General features: G+C 43.5%; 1 protein-coding gene and 1 pseudogene across 3 annotated transcripts in view; one reads left to right on the forward strand and one right to left on the reverse strand.

Moving 5' to 3' along the window:
- The window catches only part of Slc2a11 (solute carrier family 2 member 11), a 31,627-nt gene extending 22,241 nt beyond the window's left edge, over positions 1-9,386 (forward strand). For 2 of the 3 annotated variants that reach the window (XM_046421322.2, XM_046421326.2), the window contains 6 exons: positions 4,447-4,634; positions 4,765-4,875; positions 5,248-5,349; positions 5,422-5,497; positions 5,728-5,855; positions 6,071-9,386. In XM_046421322.2, coding sequence (XP_046277278.1) covers positions 4,447-4,634; positions 4,765-4,875; positions 5,248-5,349; positions 5,422-5,497; positions 5,728-5,855; positions 6,071-6,271 — 806 coding nt within the window. In that variant the 3' untranslated portion in view covers positions 6,272-9,386. The remainder of the gene's footprint in view (positions 1-4,446; positions 4,635-4,764; positions 4,876-5,247; positions 5,350-5,421; positions 5,498-5,727; positions 5,856-6,070) is intronic. The other variant, XM_046421325.2, reaches the window with a different exon arrangement.
- A 422-nt stretch (positions 9,387-9,808) lies between these two features.
- Positions 9,809-12,155, reverse strand: LOC124076992 (cysteine and histidine-rich domain-containing protein 1-like; annotated as a pseudogene).
- Between the last annotated feature and the right edge of the window lie 7,870 nt (positions 12,156-20,025).

Here is a 20,025-nt window from a genome sequence, read left to right on the forward strand (position 1 = left end):
CAAGTGCTCTACCACTGAGCTACAACCCCAGCCCCCCCAGCTCTTTTTTTATTTTACTTTTTTGTTTGAGACAGGGTCCTGCTAAGTTGCTTAGAGCCTCACTAAGTTGTTGAGTCTGGCTGTGAACTTGTGATCCTCCTATCTTAGCCTCCTGAGCCACCGGAATTACAGGCTTGCGCCACTGAGCCAGAAAAGAAGTACCAGATCTTAGGATCGCATTGAATTATATGTACCTTTTTTTTTTTCCCCCTTAGTACTGGTATTGAATCGAGGGCCTTGCACATGCTGGGCAAGCACTCTCAGCCTTGAAAGCTACATTCTAAACCATTTTATTTATTTTTGAAACAGAACCTGGTTAAATTGCCCAGGCCGACCTCAAACTGGCAATCTTCCTGCTTCAGTCTCCTGAGTCGTTGTTATTAGAGGTTTCCACCATGCCCAGCTTTTATTATTTTTTTTGAGATCAGTTCATCCTAAGTTGCCTAGGTGGGCCTCAAACTTTCAGTCCTCCTGCCTGAGCTTCCCCGTAGCTGGAGTTACAGGTGTGATCACTACTTCCGGCTATGTGCCTTTTTCCATCCAGAGACCATGGTTTTAAAAAAACAGGTCTTCTAAATTTAAAACTATAAACTTCTTAGAAGGAAACAGATATAAATATATGGGCTTTGGATTCAGCAATCGTTTTTTTCAATATGACAACAAAAGTACGGTCAACAAATTAAAAATATAGATAAGTAGATATCACAAACTAAAAGAAAAAAAACTGTCATGCTTCAAGAAGATAAGAAAATAAAAAGGTGTCCGGTGCGGTGGCACACACTTGTAATCTCAGGGGCTAGGGAGGCTGAGACAGGAGGACTGTGAGTTCAAAATCAGTCTCAGCAACAGTGAGGCGCTAAGCAACTCAGTGAGACCCTGTCTCTAAATAAAATACAAAATAGGGCTGGGGATGTGGCTCAGTGGTTGAGTGTCCCTGTGTTCAATCCCTGGTATCCCCCCCCAAAAGAAAAAGAAAGTAAAAGGCAACTTGTGGAATGGGAGAAAATTTTTGCAAATCATTTAACTGGAAAATGAGTTGTATCTAGAATATGTAAAGAACTCATAGCTCAGCAACAAAAAGACAACCAATTTTCAAATGGCAAAGGATCTGAAAAGACATTTTTACTTAGAAGATATACAAGTGGCTGATATGTGCATGAAAAAATGCTCAACATTGGGGCTGGGGAGTTAGCACAGTTGGTAGAGTGCTTACCTTGCATACACAAAGCCCTGGGTTCAATCCCCAGCACCAAAAAAAAAAAAAAAAAAAAAAAAAAAAAAAAGCTCAACATCATTATTCACCAAAGAAATGCAAATCAAAATCATAATGAGATGCAATTTCACATCCATTATGATGGCAATAATTTAAAAAATCACATAGAAACCAGTGTTGGCAAGAACATAAAGAAATTGGAACCCTTAATGTAAAGTGGTGTGATAATTTAGGAAAACAATCTGGGAGTTCCTCAAATGATTTAAATAGAGAGTTACCATATAACCCAGCCATACAACCCAAGGGAAATGAAACCTATGCCCCCCGCCCCCCAAAAAAACTTTGTATGTGAATATTTGTAGTAGCATTATTCATAATAGCCAAAAGGTAGATGCAAATAAAGCATCCATCAACTAATGAATAGATCAATAAAATGTGCATATTCATACATTGGAATATTATTTAACCATAAAAAGGATTGAGTAATTGATACATGTTGCAATGTGTATGAACCTTAAAAACATGCTACAATTCACAATATCCAAGTTATGGAAACAGCCTAGATGTTCATCAACAGATGATGGACAAAGAAAATGTGGGAGAGATACACAATGGAGTTTCATTCAGTCATAAAGAAGAATCAAATTATATCATCTTAAGTGAAGTAAACAAGACAAAGAGAGTAAAGGGTTATATGTTTTCTCTGATATGTGGAAGTGAGAGAGGAGAAAGGGAAGGAAAAAAGGAATCTCATGAAAATGGCAGGAAGACCCATAGAGTAGAGACAGGGGATGGGGGAAGGATGAGGAAAGGGCAGGTTAGGGGCTGAGGAAGGAAACTAAGCAAGTGTGTCATGTGCGTGTATAAATATGCCACAATGAAATTCACTATTCTGTCTGCGCCAATAAAAAACTTATGCTATGTAAGAGAAGCCAATCACAAAAAGCCACATGTATGATTCCATTACATGAAATGTCCTGAACAGGCAAGTTTGGGATTTCTCTTCATGGTTCTAAAATTCATTGTGGTGATGGTTGCACAACTCTGAACTCATTAAAAACCACTGAGTCATGTTCTCAGAAAAAAAGGACCTAAAAGGGTGAATTGTATGGTATGTAAATTATATCCCAAAATAGATGTGTTTTTTTAAAACGATGAACTTCTAAAACTGAGTAAAAGAAGTGGAAGAGGTTGTAAGTTAAAACAAGTTCACTTGTTGAATTAAAATAGTTGACGGAATTTCCACCTGAAAATGTCTGTGTTCTCACTGAGATAGACTTCCTAGCATAACCATATACTAGTAAGAGTTTGTAATCTGAAAATGATGTGTCAGATACAAATAATGCAGAGGTAGCACAGTTCCAGGTAATGACAAGCTGCAAGGTGTGTCCTGAGCGTGGGTGGCTAAGGTGGAGTGGAGGAGGAGTCGCCAGAGACCAGGGAAGTCAGGGAGCTTAATGCAACCAGAAGTATTTGCTAAATTGAATCAAGGAATTACTTCCTTGTAATTACTCCTTGTATCAGGCAGTATTAAAGCATCAATGTAACTTTTAAAGTCTTAAAAATTATTACTATATTTTCCCTAGGCAAATTTTATTTTTATTCTACTGAATTCAGGGTTAGGTGTATGAATTTAAAGGAGACCACACTCAAGTTACTTCTCATGTGTGGAAGAAAAAAGAAAAGGAGATTTTTTCAATATTCTATAATTACACTAAGAATATATATAAACGAAACTTTAGGATAATAAGCTTCCAGAAATTTAGAAGCAAAACAATGAATATACAAGACCATAAATAAAATACTGAGCACCTTTGTCAATTGATTCCAAAGATTCACCTAAGACCATCTTCCTTTGCAGCTCCAAGATTAGCAGAGTCAGAGGGAGGGTTTCTGGGAACCCCATAGGCTTTTTCCCTTCATCAACCCAACCCAGAGGATTTTTTCATGTCCCAACTGATCTTTTCTTAGAAGCCATCATTTGCTTTCACCTGTGGGGTCCCTACACTCCCGGTCTCCAAGTATAGTTTGGAGTATAATTTCCCCAATTTCATTGTTCCCAAACCAGTCTCCTCCACTAAGACACACTAAGAGTCCAAGGAAGGATATACCATTGCATTCAGCACTGAGTAATTTAATAAGGAGAATTGGATGGGTGTTTACAAATTAACTAGAATGATTGGAGGACTAGGCTCTAGGTAGTGGCTACAGGAATATTCCCAGAGAAACACAGAACTGAGCATCCAGGCAAGCTCCTGGCTCTGCAGTGTTCAGGATGATGACCAATCAGTCAACTAACACTGGAACTGCTGAGTTTATGAATCTGCAAGCATAGCTGCGATCCTGGAATCAGAAAGTCAGGACCAGGAAACTACCACTGTCACACCACAACTGTTTCTCAACACCCATAAAGCCAGTGACTGGATACTAGACCAATTCAGAGAAACTTCAAGATTTTGGAAATGGTCCAAGATCTTGTTCACCAGCAGAAAAAGTAAAAACTTGGAAGTGAGGTAGTTTCTGTTTCACTTCTACTTTCTAGGCTAAAATCAGAATGTGTATAATAAATTCATCCAGGAGAAAAAAAAAATAGGTCTTCTTCCCATCCCACACTCAGCGTATAATGGTCAAAGTGAGACAAGGTAACCAGAATTTAAGAGTTTAATTTCAAACACAAGGTGGCCAGAAGGCACAAAGCAGTCATTGATCCATAACAATTCTGTAATGCCACTGGGAACACTTGCCAGGTTTCCCTGGCTTAGAGGTGGGGCTTGATCTGCCCCCTGGGAGGGGTTCTCCATGGTTTTTGCTTCTGCCCTCTGAGATAATCCTCCTTTTCTGTCACCTTCCTTTATACTTTCTGGAGAGTATTGGGAAGTGTGCTGTTTTTAGTGGTGGAGCAAATTTCTCAGCTGCTGCCTGTAGGAAGTTAGGGTATTGAGGTCTTTATATTTCAAACTGTTGCCGTCTTTTTTTGTCTAACTGGCAGAGCTTTTGCTAATACAGTCTTCTCAAAAATGATGTGAATTTTCTATGTATTTGATTTACATGCCGAGAGAGAGAGAGAGAGAGAGAGAGAGAGAGAGAGAGAGAGGTATGTGTGGAGATATTTTGGGGTGAGGTGAAGGGTTTACTGCTGGGTAGTATCAAAGAAGGCTGAGGGAGGGGAAGTGCAGCACCCTTCTCTGTCTCAGCTCTGCAGCTGCTGCGGGGCACCCAGGATGTGGCAGAGGAGATGGAAGAGATGGAGGAGGAGCGTGCTGCCTGCCAGGGCCGCCAGGCACGGCGCCCATGGGAGTTGTTCCAGGACCGGGGCCTGAGGAGGCAAATGACAAGCCTTGTGGTGCTGGGCAGTGCCATGGAGCTCTGTGGGAATGACTCGGTGAGGCTCTGCCCTGTCCTGTCCTGCACGATAGGTCTGCTGAGGGTTTGTGCTGTAGGCAGGTGGGAGCCATGGAAGGTTGAGGGGAACCAATGCTTCAGAGCTGCCTCTCCTGCTGGCCCAATCCTAGGTGTATGCCTATGCCTCCTCAGTGTTCCGGGAGGCAGGAGTGCCTGAAGAGAAAATCCAGTATGCCATCATTGGAACTGGGAGCTGTGAGCTGTTTGCAACTTTTGTTAGCGTGAGTCTAGATTTGGGCCCCACCCCTACCCCTAGTCCTGCCAGGAGGGATGCTTGGGATACTGATGCTCTTAGGACTTTGCATTAAGCTATTTTCCACTCCTGTTCGTGGTGGTAAAGTACAGCAAGTCGGCAAGCATTCCTACTGTTGGCTGGGCATTCACACCATTGCTTTGAGATGAGAACCCTAAATGAAGTTAAGTAATTAACCAAGGTCCTCTGGGATATTAATAAAGCCGTGACCTTCTGAAGCAATAAACTGCATCTCCCTCTTAACACACACCAGCTTTCCCATGAGGCCCCTCATATTGCCTGTTCCCAAACCAAGAGCCCAGTGTGTGGTACCTTCCTGAGTGGCTCCTTTCTTTTGCAGTGCGTGGTGATTGAGAGGGTGGGTCGGAAGGTGCTGCTGGTAGGGGGATACTCTCTGATGACCTGCTGGGCCAGCATCTTCACAGCTGCGCTGTGTCTGAAGGTAGCTGGGGGTGTGAGGGGTGGTAGCTGGGCCAGGTTTGCTTTCCACCTCACTCCACCTTATCTGCTGCAGAGCTCCTTCCCCTGGATGCCCTATCTGGCCATGTCCTGCGTCTTTGCTTTCATCCTCAGCTTTGGCATCGGCCCTGGTGAGTGGGTCTGAAGGCCTCTGGTCTTTGGGCTGAAGGAACAATGGGTGTCTGAGTGAATGATGGTGGATGTGACTGTAATGTCATTTTCAAATCCCAGACCCACTTGTGCTGAGGCTTCTGGGAGGACTAGAGGAGGACATCCAGGGGCCCCCATGCAGATGGCACTAAGATGACAGAGAGGCAGGACAAAAAGCCCTGGATGATAGCCCTCTGTCCTCTTCTTGTAGCTGGAGTAACGGGAATCCTGGCCACAGAGCTGTTTGACCAGACAGCCCGACCTGCTGCTTACATGGTCTGTGGGGCCCTGATGTGGACCATGCTCTTCCTTGTTGGAATTGGGCTCCCCTTTGTCATGGTAGGCCTGCCCTTCCCCCTGGGTGGGAGGCCCTGCTTCAGGTTTTGTCCCTATCACTGGAGCACCCCAGGGAGTGGCGCCTCTGTACATGAGAACTGAGGCCAAGTGGGAGGGACCTTATGTGAACCAAGGGAGCAAGTCTTTCCTCATAACTTGTCATGGACCTTCCATTGAGAAGGGGCACAACAGGTCTTGGGGTCTCTGTTAACCCACAGGAGAGCCTGTCCCACTTCCTCTTTGTTCCTTTCCTCTGTGTCTGCGTCTGTGGAGCCATCTACGCTGGATTGTTCCTCCCTGAGACCAAAGGCAAGACATTCCTGGAGATCTCTGAGGAATTACACAGACTCAGCTTGCCCATGCGGGCCCAGGGCCCCACAAGGAGCAGCAGGGAGGTCATCCAGTCCACAGAGCTATAGCTGCACAGTTGTGGCAGGTGCTAAAGGTGGCTGCTGCCCTGTCCTTTGCTTTTCAGAATGACTTGCATTTTAACGAGTGTTTATTCAGGACCTACTCTGTGCAGGCATGGTACCAGGTGTTTAGCAATTATTGGTGAGCCAGGGAGGCAGGACATGCAACCACTTGATGCTCAATGTCTAAAGATAACCAACAGGAAACCAATTAAAACATTACTTGTCGGAATGCAGTGGAAGAGAAATACAGGTGGTGCTGGGACCCTGACCTGGTCTGGGAGGAGGTGGTCAGAAAAGGATTTTCTGAGAAACCGATTTTTGAAATCAACTTTATTGGAATATAATTTACATACAATCATATGTATCCATTTTAAGTAAACACCTGCTGAGTTGCGACAGATGTATACACCCATGAAATACCACTATAATCAAGGTAGACCATTCTCATCACCTCCAAAGCACCCTTATACCCGTTGGCTATCAATAACCCACTCCACCCCCTACCCCAGGCAACCACTGATCTGTTTTCTGCCACTATCAGTCAGATTTGCCTTTTTTATACTTTTATATAATTCTATATTATTTGTACACATTTGTGTCCAGCTTTCTTTGGATAAAGTTTAGTTGCATGTGTTAGTATACATTCCTTTGTGTTGCTGAGTAGTTATCCCCTGTATGGATATACCATGATTTGTTTATCCCTTTGCCTGTTGGGGGCTGGGGATATAGCTCAGTTGGTACAGTGCTTTCCTTGCATGCATAAGGCCCTGGATTCAATTCCCAGCACTGCCAAAAAAAAAAAAAAAGTCCCTTTGGTAGACATTTGGATTACTTCTAATTCTTGGCCATCATGAATAAAGCTGCTGTGAATATTCCTATGCAAATTGTTGGATACATGTGTATTTTCATTTTCTGTGCATCTGTTTGGGCTGCTATAACACAGTATCATAGACTGGGTGGCTTATAAACAATGGAAATATACTCCTCATAATTCTGGAGGCTGGAAAGACCAGGGTTAAGGGCCCACTTCCCGGTTTATAAACATTTGTTTTCTCGCTGTAACCTCCCATGGCAGAAGTGAAGAGCTTCATCTCTTTTATAAGGCACTAGTGGATCCCATTCATGAAAGCTCTACCCTCATGACCTAATCACGTTTTAAAGGCACAACTTCCGAATACCATCATATTAGGTAGCAAGAAATCTCTAGAGAGTAATATTTATTTGGGAATGACAGAGCATTGCAATGGGAATATGTGGGCCAATACTAAACTATGGGTGCATTCAAGAAGGTCAGACAAGTAGTTTTTATAGGGAAAAAAGGAAAATTTTTTGGTGAGCTGCGTGGATAAAAAGTATTCATTGGTCTGTTTTGCAAGGTGATTATAGTAGTGTTTTATACTCTCACTAGCAGTGATTTGAGAGTTCTGGATACTCCAAATCATCAATACTTGGTTGGTATTGTCAATCTTTTCAATTTGGCCATTCTAGTGAGTGTGTAGAAAGTAGTGTCTCTTTGTGCTTTAATTATGGTATTTCCTTGATGACTAATAATGTTGACCACCTTTTCATGTGTTTAGTATGACCATTTATCTGCTTTTGTGAAGAATCCTTTCATATCTTTTGTCTACTATTTTTATTGAGTTGCCTTATTTTTTTAATTAACAAGCATTTTTATTAACTTTTTTTTGAAAAATTGATTATGAGTTTAATATTATATTTTTAATATTATATTTTTACCTGGGCGACACATTTAGAGGTTCTTAGGAATAAGAATCAAAATAGTCATTAATGTAACTAGACTACATAGTTGTATCAAAAAAGAGAAAAAAAATCAGTGTTTTGTAACTAAGTCTGAGTTTAGAATATATCACCTGCTTTAAATAATATTTAAATCCTAAAAGATGAAAGACATTTTGCAGGAGAAAACAGCCTCAAGAAGGAAACATTACAAAAGATATAATAATAATTACTTTGAATCAAATTTATGAATCAACTTCTTTCTCCAAACAAGATTCCATGTCTCTAAAGAACACAGGTTTCTAATTCCAGAAAGATAGTTGTCAAAACTTTAAATACTTCTCTAACAATTACATTCTCTATCTGGATCAAACTTTTACCGCCCAACATTTCTTGCCATTTGTTTTATTGTCAGCAAAGCCTAGGTGCCGGACTTTGTGAACTATGACACAGCTAGACCTTTAAGTAATTATTATAACTAATATATCTAATAGTTATTTGCTAAGAGTAATAGAATGATATACACAAACCCCTTATGAACTAAAATAGTACTTCTGCACACTTTTATTTGCAAGAGTTTTATTAACCCAGAATACACTCAAGGGGTTTGGAAAACCCTTTTGACTTTCATTTCTAATCTGTATAGGCCTATTAATAACCAAATTTATTAAGTTATGACAGTTTGAACTGCATAACATTTCTTAAAATTTCCTTCTTGAGCTCTGTATTACCTCAAAAAGCAATCTATTCACTAATGGTCTGTTAAACATAAATAAATATTTAATACCAATAAAATACAATATATAATCAACATTGTATAACAAAAATTATCAAGCTCTACTTGAAAGCCTTAAAAAATGACTCTGGAAGAATTAAGCTATTTTATTTAATATGTAATAGATAGTTGGCATAAAGCAAAGTTTATGTATTTAGTTTTCTCATATTTTATTGTATTTCCACAAACCATTAAGATATAACTTTAGGTATTTTTCCATCAGTAAGGCCAGATATAGATGATTTCTTTTTATAGGTAACTGAAGGTTTTAACAGGGTTTAGACTGAAAAATCAGGTACCATTTAGTCATAACATCATATAAAGACCTTTAATCAGGAAAAAGATTTTTAACATTATTGCTTAAGTCTTATAAACATGTTGAATTTTAACCAAATTGATACCTCTCCAGTCTTGTTTCCTTTACTCTTAAGTCATACTTTTTGGCAAATATATAGGTAATGATGTAATTTTAAAATTAAATTAACTGTGAATAAATTCTAATTTGTTGGTCAGTGCATATATTTTGCCCCCACTTTACCTAGTATATTCCTCCTGGAAAAAGTGACTGTCCCACATGAAAACAACAACAACAACAACAAAAAAAAAATGCAGAGCTTTATTTCTTCCTTGAAGATTTTCAGGTATTATAGGAACAAAAAAGTCCATAAAGAAAAAAAAAACTGGTTAAAAATTTGACATTTTCATCTTGCTTTACTAATTATTGGATAACAGAAATATAAAAAAAGTCCCTTATTATTTCTTTAACATAATAATAATACACTAAGAAATACAGTAATTATACTCGAGCTATTTTCTGGCTTCTTCAAGTAAAGGACACAACTATGGTTCTACCAATGAGGAGATATGAATAATCAGTCTCATGGAACACAAAAAGATAAATTGACTTTGGCTTTTAAAAACAAAAACCTAATGTGACCCTGAAATGCCTGATTCAGCAACAAAAAGTTACAGCTGCAAGCCACCACTTCACTACACAGAATTCTGAAAGAGGCAACAGCCCTCCCTCAACCTCAGTCTGTGATATCTTCTTTTTATTCTGTTTTTTTCTGCTTTTTGGATGTAGACAGTTCAAGGCTTGCCAACTGTGTAGGTTCAGCTTTTCTCATGGTGATCTCAATCTTTGTTGCAATCATAGTTACATAGCTCTGTTTTACATCAGTCACACCCCATACTTTGACATTTTGACGAAATTCCTTCTCTCCTTCAAATATAATGTGTACATTTAACGATGTACTATGAGCTTCTACTCGACTAAGTTCTGGAAGTGAATTTTTAGCATATACTGAAACGGTGACTTCACCCCCAGTCTGATGCGTCGTGTCTACATGGAACAACTGTTTTCCCAGCACCCTTTCTAGTCCACATGTGTTTCCCTGTTTTACATAAAGCCTTCTTAGGCTAAGACTGTTTTAAAATCAGAGGTGTTCCTTCTACAGCTGCTCCAATATTTCATCCCCTCATGGAAAATATCATTCCTCCAGAATGATATACACAGACTTCTTCTAGACTCTGTAGACCTGATATGTCTTTGGACACCCTCCATTTTTACATGAGTTCCCAATCTTAATTTCATCACTGTCATCTTCTTTCTTATCTTCCTTCATTCCCAGACCATAATTTAAGTTTATCAAAAAAAAAAAAAAAAAAAGTTTATCAAGTGCTTGTTTTAGGGAGGCAGATGTTTTTAATGACATATTTTAAAACCAAATATGTCACTGGTTCACTGGTCTTGGCCTTTTTATCGCTTCCTCTGGTTTAGGGGCTTGAATTATGGGCTCCTGAAATTTGGGTTTCAATTCAGATAGTTCTTTCCTTTCAGTAGTCTTGACTTCAGACTTGACTGGCTCAGGTGGCTTCTCACTATTATGTCTACCTTTTATACAGCCCACAATGTTTAAAAAATCAGAAAAATCAGTTGTTGTTCTTTTACAGCAAGTCCAACCCTTTAATGCATCATTAAAGACTGGAACACCTGGGTGATATGTGCAAGTATCACCCGAATTGTTCTCGGGGTCAAAGCGCTGGCCACAGCCCCTATTGTAACACAGCACGGCCCTCTTCTCCTCCCACCATTACAGACAACGACCAACCACTAGGAACCGCAAGACAGGGCGACTAACTCTGCTGTAGCAAGCGCTGACCTGATGCTTAGGGCGGCTGCAGGCTTCCTGAAACCACCGGTTCCCGGGTTGTCTTTTTTTGTTTTGTTTTGTTTTATGTATTTATTTTATTTTATTATTATTATTTGGTTTTTTAACTCATCTGCATTTACTACTCTTTAAAGCAGAATGTTGACTTGGGTACTAATATTTCCATTCAAGCCTTATTGAGTTACTTTTTGAACAGCTTTGTAACACACCTATTGAACCATGATGCAAAGAAAAGACCACTGGTCTTTTAAATCAATGAAAGCAAGCTTGTATCATGTACACAAGGAAAGCTGGCCACCAGCGATGGTCTCTCCCAAAACCGGGCTAGAGATCAGCCCAGCTCTCAGAGAAGGTTTATATAGCACAAAAAGTTACAAAGGGGGGTGTCTTGGGAACTTACAGCTAACAGGGTTTCGGCAATCATAACACAAGGGCAGAGAGCAGATTAATGATCCACATGCCATGATATTTCAAGGTAGGGAGTAAATTCAGATCCCAACATCAAAATTTATGAGGTGCTGCTGAGGTTTCAGAGAGGATTGTTATCTGGTCAAGTAGACCCAGGAATGGGTGAGTTCAGAGCACGGGAAGGAATTCCAAACAAGTTTAGAAATCTCAGTAATTTATAGTAAAACAGAAATGAACTTTCATGACTTTGTGACGAGATGGCACCCAATCTTAAAATGGAATTAGGCTGGGTTTATCAACACCTAAGGGAGGATTAAGCTCTGTTTCTCTAAATACTCAAGCCATTTTAACAAATATTTTTCTTTTAAACATCAAAGTCTATCTTGAAACACTTCAGGGAAAAAAGATTGGGTCTGGTCTACTAAGAGATACAACTTGGTAGCGAACACTTTGGACCCCAGAGTTAACGATAGGTTACATGTCTTAGAACAAACATCTCAACCTGTTAAAATAAACCAATGTGAAACTAGAAAAACCATCACCAGCTCTGCTATAGTGCCTAAAGTATCACAGTATCACTTAAAAGTACAGAGAAATCTTATCTCCCCTTTAAGTAGATATCGTCATGCCATACAGATTTTAATAAATGTTAACAAAAACAAAGAACAACAACAAAAAAACTTTGAAAACACATCAGGAATGAAGGTAAAGTGGGGGACACACGTATGAGTGGTTCTTCAGAAGCTTAGTCTACTTCTTCCATGCATGATGCGTCGTCGTCTCCTTCCAGGGGTGGCATCTCTTCGGTTACAGCAGCCTGGTGTCATCGGCAGTGGGATCATCCTCATCAATACCTAGACCAAGTTTGATCATCCTGTAGCTCCTGACCCAAACTGCAGGCATGCTCTATACATTTTGGCTGCCAGTGTTTTGTCAGATATATGTGTTGCAAATATTTTTTGTAGTCATTGCTTGCCTTGTAATTTTCTTAATGGTATCTCAAAGCAGAAGTTTTTATTTTGATTTCTTCAGTGTATCAATTTTATTTTTTATGATTCATGCTTTTTGAGTCCAAAGACATCTTTGCCTATCCCAATATTGCAAAAACTTCCTTTTAAATGTCTGCTAGGCTTAAATTTTACATTTATTGATGATCAATTTCAAGTTAATTTTGGTGTATGGTGTAAGGTAAGTGTTGAAGTTCTTTTTAAATGAATCACCAGTAGTATCAGCACTGCTTGTTGAAAAAGATCATCTGTGCTCCATTGAATTACTTTGGTACCTAAGTTAAAAAATCATTTGGCTACTGTTACATAGTGAGGAATTTTATTGGCATTTGGCAGGGAACAGTGGCCATTAAGCAGAATTGACAGGTCTGTGGGTTTTTTGGGGGGGAAAGAGACGTCTCTGGATCAAGGGGAGTTAGAAGCAATTTCCAGAAGGTGAGCCTGAGCTGGCTGCCAACTCACAGGCTCAGCAGGGGGCTGTTTTAAGGCTAGAGCCATTTAGAGGCAGCTGTGATGAAGGATGGAAATAGAGATCCCATGTGTCTGGTCACTATAAAGTCTTCTGAAAGGTGACAATCTTCCCAGGAGCTCCTGTGTGGTCACCCTGCTTCTCTCCCTTGGTCTGCCTATTTCTGCCCCTGTTGACTTGCCTCCCCAGCTTAGCCTCAGGCATCAAAAAGGCTGCCCGGGCTGCTGCGACTGCAGGCCTCCAGTGAGGATTCATGAGAAAGAATCTGTTGACTAGCACTCCCTAAAATCCCACGGGGCACAGGCAGTGAGCATAGCAGATAATGAGTGGCACCCAGGACTAGGCCCACGTTGGTCACACTTTGGTGTCCCAAGTCGAGACCCAGACCTCTGAGCATGTCATGCTCACCATCTACCCAGCCAGAATCGGCTCTGGCTTCTCTCTTGGACATTCCAAGTCCTTATTTCCTGGAGAAACTCTCAGTGGGGGAGAGGACACAGGGATTCAGGACAGGACCCTGCAGATAGGAGGGGCAGTGCTAAGAGGAGGAAAAGAAGCTGGTTAGACATAGTAGGGGAAAAGAAAAGGGGGTCTGGCCTGGCAGCCAACCTGTCTCTGCTGTGCCTGTGTATCCAGCTATGAGCAGGAACATCTAGTCCTTGTATCTGGAAGGTGCCTCCAAGGCACTCCCAGGAAAATGGCCATGCTCCCAGCTTTAGTCTATCTGCCCAGATTCCAGATCTAGAGTGGCCTCTCCCCACCTCTCAGGGCACTTGGTCAGCCCCACTCCTGACCCAAATCGTTCCTTCCCCTGCTTGCTTGTCCTTCCCTGCTTGGGAGTCTCAAGGACGTGAGCCCAGGGCCAGGGCCCAGTCTCTCCCCTACAAGGGAGCAGGGTTCTGTGGTCATCTGGCTGCCAGGGTCTGGGTGGTACTCATGAGGTTCTAGGGTTATATAGTTTCCAAATGGCATGCAATTGTTCTCATTCTCTCCCCTCTCAAACTGTCTGAATCCTGAGGCCTCCCCAGTCCCTACCCTCAGAAGGTCCCCAGGATTTTGAGAGCGGGGGTGACCTACACCTTAAAAAAAGTCCAACAGTCTCACAACAAAATGTTTAGAGTGAATATCTATGGTTTTCAATGTATCAGGGCTGTGCTGAGTACTTTACACATGTTGGCTTCTTTAATTCTAACAGGGAATCTATGAAATTAGTACTTTTACCATTCCTTTGTACAAACAAGAGACTAAGCTAGTAAAGGCCAGTGGCTTATCCAAAATCATGCAGCTAAGTAGGAGGGCCAGGATTAAACCTAGGTGACCTTGGACAAGCTTGACCTTGTCCATTGAATGTTGATCACCCTGCACACTGCCTCCAGGGACAGGCAGATGCCTGAGTTCAACATCAAAATGGTTCTGAGATTCAGAGTACTGACAGGCATTGTAGCCTGCAGTCTGTTTAGTCCCCATTTCCTTTTGGGAGGCCCAGAAGCCAACAAAGGAGTCCAAGGCAACACTTTGGATTAATGGTGGAGCTGGGGGCGGGTATGTGCCAGTACTTTCCAAGGTTGGACCAGGGTGGGCTAGGGTAGTAGGTTTCCACACAAGCTGAAGGACATGGAGACCAAATGCCAGAAAGCAGTTGTCAAGCCCTAAGGATGATGCTTTCTCCACTCTTGGGCTTTGTTCTATAGGCAGCACGGAATTATTAAAGGTAAGAGATAACCAGACACCAGAAACAAGGATGCTGAGGGGGAAGTCCAAGTGCCCATCCTGGTGGCCTCAGCAGGGGGCCACATTGCAGGGATAGATGTCAACTTCTCACCTACTCAGCATCATAGTCTCATATGCACACTCACAGACACACAGGCTGTCTTTGGAGGAGACCATGAAAATGGCCTCTTGAGAGGCCTGGGTGTGAGGAAGCTGAGAGATGGTGGTTGTCTCCAGTTGGAGGTACTGGGGAGGCCTCATGAATACCACAAGTGCTGTTGAGTAGAGATGGAAAGGCCTTGTGTACACAGAGAGAAGGTGCTGGAAGGAAGCCCGTAACTCATTGGTCTCCACAGAGGGATCTGGGGCAGGAGATGTGGTGGGTAGGAGCATTTCGGTAGAAGCCTGAAGGCCAGGTTGAAGAATTTATTCTGTAAGGATGGGCAGCCAAACCTCCACCCATCTCTTCCACACCAGTCCAATGACCACTGTCCCAACTCCAAGGGGCTCTCCCTGACCCCAAAGTTTATGCCAACACCTCTCCACATTCCAGGAGGTAAGGATTTCTGAGAAGTAGCCCAGGACACACCACCTTTGGACAGGTCACTGTGAGTTTCTTATGGCCCTCATTAGTGATGTGTGGCCTGTTGCTTCCTGTGCTCTGGGGCTCCCAAGTAGCTGGTCTTAGGTTTGCTAAGATCTGGTAAAAGTGGGTGGGGACAGGGAAGGAAAATGTCTCTCATTCTGCTCCAGTGCCCATTAGGGTCTCCATCCTGTAAATTCATTTCCAATTCCAGGTTGTTTGGTTACCAGTACTGTAATCAGGGAGCATTTACTGAGCATTTACTATATGCCAGGACATTGGTACTTGCTGTCTTCTCACTTAATCGTCACACACATCTATGGGAAAAGACTCACCACTCCTTTTTTAGATGAATAAACTGAGGCTCTGAGAGCTTAAGCAGCTCAGCCTAGAACAGCCTCCTTTTACTGGTGTCCCAGTTTCCTGTGGGGATAGACAGTGTTGAATGCTGGTCCCCCATGTTGGTCAACTCCACCACTGTGATAAAATACCTGAGGTAAACAATTTATAGGGAAAGAAGATTTATTTTGGCTTATAGTTTCAGAGGTTTCAGCCCAGAGTTAGTTATCTCCACTGCTTTCGGGCCTATAGCAAGATGGGAGTGTGGCAGAGGAAACTGTCCATGGCAACCAAGAAGCACAGAGAGGGAAGATGAGGGGTCAGAATCCCGATATCCCTTCAAGGTCACAGCCTCAATAGCCTAACTTCCCTCCACTAGATTCTACCTCCTAAATATTCCACCATTTTCCCTTACCCACGGTCTGGTGACCATAATTTTAACACATGAGCCTTTGGGGAACATTTATCCAAACTATAGCAATCCTCACCCAGACTAGGGTGACTGCTGGGAGAAGATATTCTGTGGTGGTCTCTTGGCAGACACCCCTCTTTGCAGTCCTGTGCCTTCAGGTAGGGCTGAGCTGGGTAGTCACTGGCAGAGATGATGAACACACCCACCCTGGTCTTTTTTCACCATAAAAAGTGCTGGGAAATGGGGCTGTCTTTGCTTCAACTTTCCTAACATTCCGTGCCCTGAATATGGGCATAGGAACTAGTGAGTCCAGATAGTTGGGGCTCGAGGCCAGCTAGTTCTTGCTGTGGAATACCTGGTGAAGGGGCAGGTGTGTGCCAGTGGGAGGGTGAAAAGCCCCAGAGCAGCCAGCCAAGTCTCAGGAGCTTGTGTCAGAGAGAGGCAGTGAGGGAAAGAACAAGTATCCCCTGCTCTTTTCCAACCTTCCATGATGGTGGTATCTCCTATCCACAAAGGTGGTCCACTGGAAGGCTGGCTGCCCATCCACAGGATCTGCCAGGCATTCATGTGAACTGTCTTCCTCTTTATCCAACTGATATTTTTTCACCCCTTCTCTGCTCAGAAGCCCTTTGCATGTATGAGCTGTGGCTCCCAAGAAGTCCTCTGTGCCAGCCAGGAGATCCACCGGCTTTGCACAGGACAGAAACCCTGATGAACAGTGACTTAAGCAGAGAGGGGCTTGTTTTTCTTGTGTTGCCAAAGGCAGTTAAAGGGACTGAGCCAACCCCTGTGGTCCTTGAGTTTCTACTCCCCACTCCTTGGCCTGTACTTTTCCAGCCCATGGCTGTCTGACACTTGCTGCACTTCAAGGTGTCATGTCCAAGTTCCAGACAGGCAAAAGGACAGGATGGCACCTCCAGCAGATACTGCATGGGTCACAGTCATGCTGTGTGGCCACATCTTTCTGGCGCTCTGGGGTGATAAATATTCTAATGAAACAGAACGGGGATGATGCTTTCAGTGAGTAGGAAGGGAGAATCAGCAGCCATGTCTGTCAATACCCCCTGGTGCACTGCCAGCAGAAAATTATTGAGCCTCTGAAGGTGCCATGAATATTACTTTTCTATTGCTCTTATAACAAATCACCACAGATCTGGCAGCTTAAAACAACACACATTTATTATCTCACAGTTTCTGTGGGTCAGGAGTCCAGTGTGACATGGATGGGCCTTCTCTTTAAGGCCTTGCATGGCTGAAGTCAAGGTGTCTGAAGGTCAGCTAGAAAAAGAATTCACTTCCAAGTTCATTCAGTTGTCGGCAGATGTTAGTTCCTCACAGTTGTACGACTGGGGTCTCTGGCTCGCTTCATCTTCAAAGCCATTAACAGCACATGCAGTTCTCCTATTTTAAATCTCTCGGACTTCTCCTACCACCACATGTCTCTGATTCTAGCTAGAGAAAATTCTCTGCTTTTAAGGGCTCATGTGATTAGAGTGGGCCCACCTATTTACTCCATGAAAATCTTCCTTTTTAAAGGTCCATAACCCTAAATACATCTGTGAGGTGCCTTTTGCCATGTAACGTAACATATTCACAGGTTCCAGGATGAGGACCTGGGCATCTTTGGGGGTCATTTGCCTATTGTCAAGGAAATTGATCAGGAAGTAGGCATATAGCAATGATCAAAAAGAGACTGTTCCCCACCTTCATGGGATTTGCTGCCTAAACATGAAGCATTAACTCAAATAGAACTATGGAGTCAGTCTCAGGGGATAGGACAGGTGCTGTTCTCTGACTGAACCAGAGGCTCTGGGGGATTTCGAAAGGCACTAAAGCCACATCAAGATCTGCAAGATAAGCCAAAGTCCAGTGAGGGGAAGTGTGGTCAAATTTCACCTCAGGACCAAGGCTTGAGCCAGAAGTATGCCTTGAAAGTACAGTGTGCCATGAGGGAGGGTCAGGGGAAGCTGGCAGGAACTAGGTCACACAGGGCAGTGACAGTACTATCTCTAGTATCCAAGGATACACTATTTAAATCACTTGGTCCTCAGAACACTAGGTGGACACTATTGTCATCCCTAAATTATAGGTGGGGGAAACAGGTTCAGAGAGGTTAGCCAAGTGTCCAAGCTAGTAAGAGGTCGATCTGGGAACTGCAGCACCTGCTCAGATGCCCTTCTAGGAACAGCTGGGGAGGGTAAAATAGATGACAAATGGCTCAGAGGCTGTCCTGGTCAGGAAATAAACCCCTATACTATGTTAAAAACCTGAAATGCACAGTGGCTCACCTACAGGGGCAGCTCAGTGCTTGCTAGTGAGGCTCTAGCTTGTCATTCACATCCACTATCACAGAGAATAGGTCAACCAGATGCTGGCTCTCCAATCTTCTGCTTGGAGTCACTCAGGTCACTGCTCACATTTCACACGGCAAAGCAAATCAAGAGGCTAAATCTTCTGTCTGGGGACTGGGAGAGACTCCTCCCTCCAGGAGAAAAAGCTTACCTCAGAGGTATCACAGCATTTCAGGAGAATGGCAATGCCAGGTAGCATACACTAGGTGGCAGTGGGGGTGGGCAGAAGGGAGGACAAGCAGACAGTGGAGAAAGTACATTTCACTTTCAGGGAATCAGGTGTGGAAGGAAAAGTCACACACTTAGGTTTGGACATAAGCAGCAGGAGATGCTGCCTTGGTGGCTTTCAGCTGCTGGGGCTAGATGAACATACCCATTTGGAAACATCTCATGGAGCATCATCAATGCATCAGTAATCATGGAGCCATGGGCTCAGGTTAGACTGGAGATGTGAGAACCAGAAGGGAAGGGCCTGGGGCCCAGCTGGAGGAATCAAACTTATGGGCTATTTGCACAAATGGGTCATAGGGCTTCTTAACTTCTTAACAGGCTGGCTGGTGGCAAGTAGGTCTCAAAGTCACTGTGTCCTTGATGTAAAACAAGGCCATCACCAAGGCTGGTGTGTGCTAGTGCCTTCATAACCAGATAAGACCTTCCTGGAGAATTCTAAGGACTTAGGTAAGTGCACAGCACCCTATCAAGGGCCTGAGAGAGGTCAGTCATGGAACATGGAACCCTAACTGGGAGGCCTCCTAGGTGTGGTAGTAGGAGTAGTCACTTAGAAATGGACTCTTCTGCTCAATGATAGCAAGGTCTGCAGGTTCATTCTACCTTCAGCTGCTATAGCCAGGGCCCTAATGCAGTTGCCATTCTGTACTCTTTCTGCAGTGTCATAGCTATAAACCCATCCATTCATTCAACCCTACTTAGTCAAGGTCTCCTGTAGGCTAGGCACCTGTCAGGTGTTCTTTTGACCTTACCACTAGTGGAAGAGTTATACAAAACCCACCAAGGGCTCTCTGACAGGGTATCCCAGCCGAATCTGACTAGGGTGGGGCTTCTCTAAGGAGGTGAAGTTGCCTGGGAGCCCTGGGATTTGGGGTTTGCCCAGTTTAGGGGTGCACCCTGAGGCCTGGAGCTGAGCATCTTTGACTTATAGAGCTCGTGTGGATTTCACTTTCTGCTCCTTTTCTTTCACCTGGCGGCCTCCCAGCATCCTCACCCACCTTGAAGAGCAGGGGTGCAGGGAAGATACCTGGATGGTGATTTGGAGGTGGCAACCCCCTCCCACACACAGCAATGGTGTGTGCTCCCTCCCCATCTCACACACAAAACCGACATGCGGGACTGCACCCTTTGGGGACAGTGGTCCAGGAGACTCAGGACACACAAGAGCTCAGTGGGGGTGGGAGGAATAAGCTAGGCTTCCTCTATTTGGCCGAGCCCCTGGAAGGCAAGGGACCATCTGTCCCGTCAACCTCCGCGTACCCACTCCTGGCACAGTGCCTTGGAGTAAATTTTAAGTGACTAAGTGAAAGGACTAAGAAACGAGGCGAGGAAGGAACAAGCAGATTTCTGGCGCCACATGAAGAACTGCAGAGAGCGGGTGCGAAGGGTTCTGTAGTCACTACAAAGGAGCGCAGCTGCTGGAAGAGCGCGATTGATTGCTGGAGAAGCGGTTTGACCCGCCTCGGCTGCCCCCGCGACGGGGCGGAGCCTCAACCGTCGGTGACGCAGTCCGGAAAGACGGAGCCTCAGCCTCGCGAGGGTGGAGCCTGCAGTCGGTGGTGGCGTCACG

The sequence above is a fragment of the Marmota monax genome, unplaced genomic scaffold (genome assembly GCF_021218885.2).
Source record: "Marmota monax isolate L192 unplaced genomic scaffold, Marmota_monax_Labrador192_F-V1.1 WCK01_AAM20220418_F8-fsc00157, whole genome shotgun sequence".
Lineage (NCBI taxonomy): Eukaryota > Metazoa > Chordata > Mammalia > Rodentia > Sciuridae > Marmota > Marmota monax.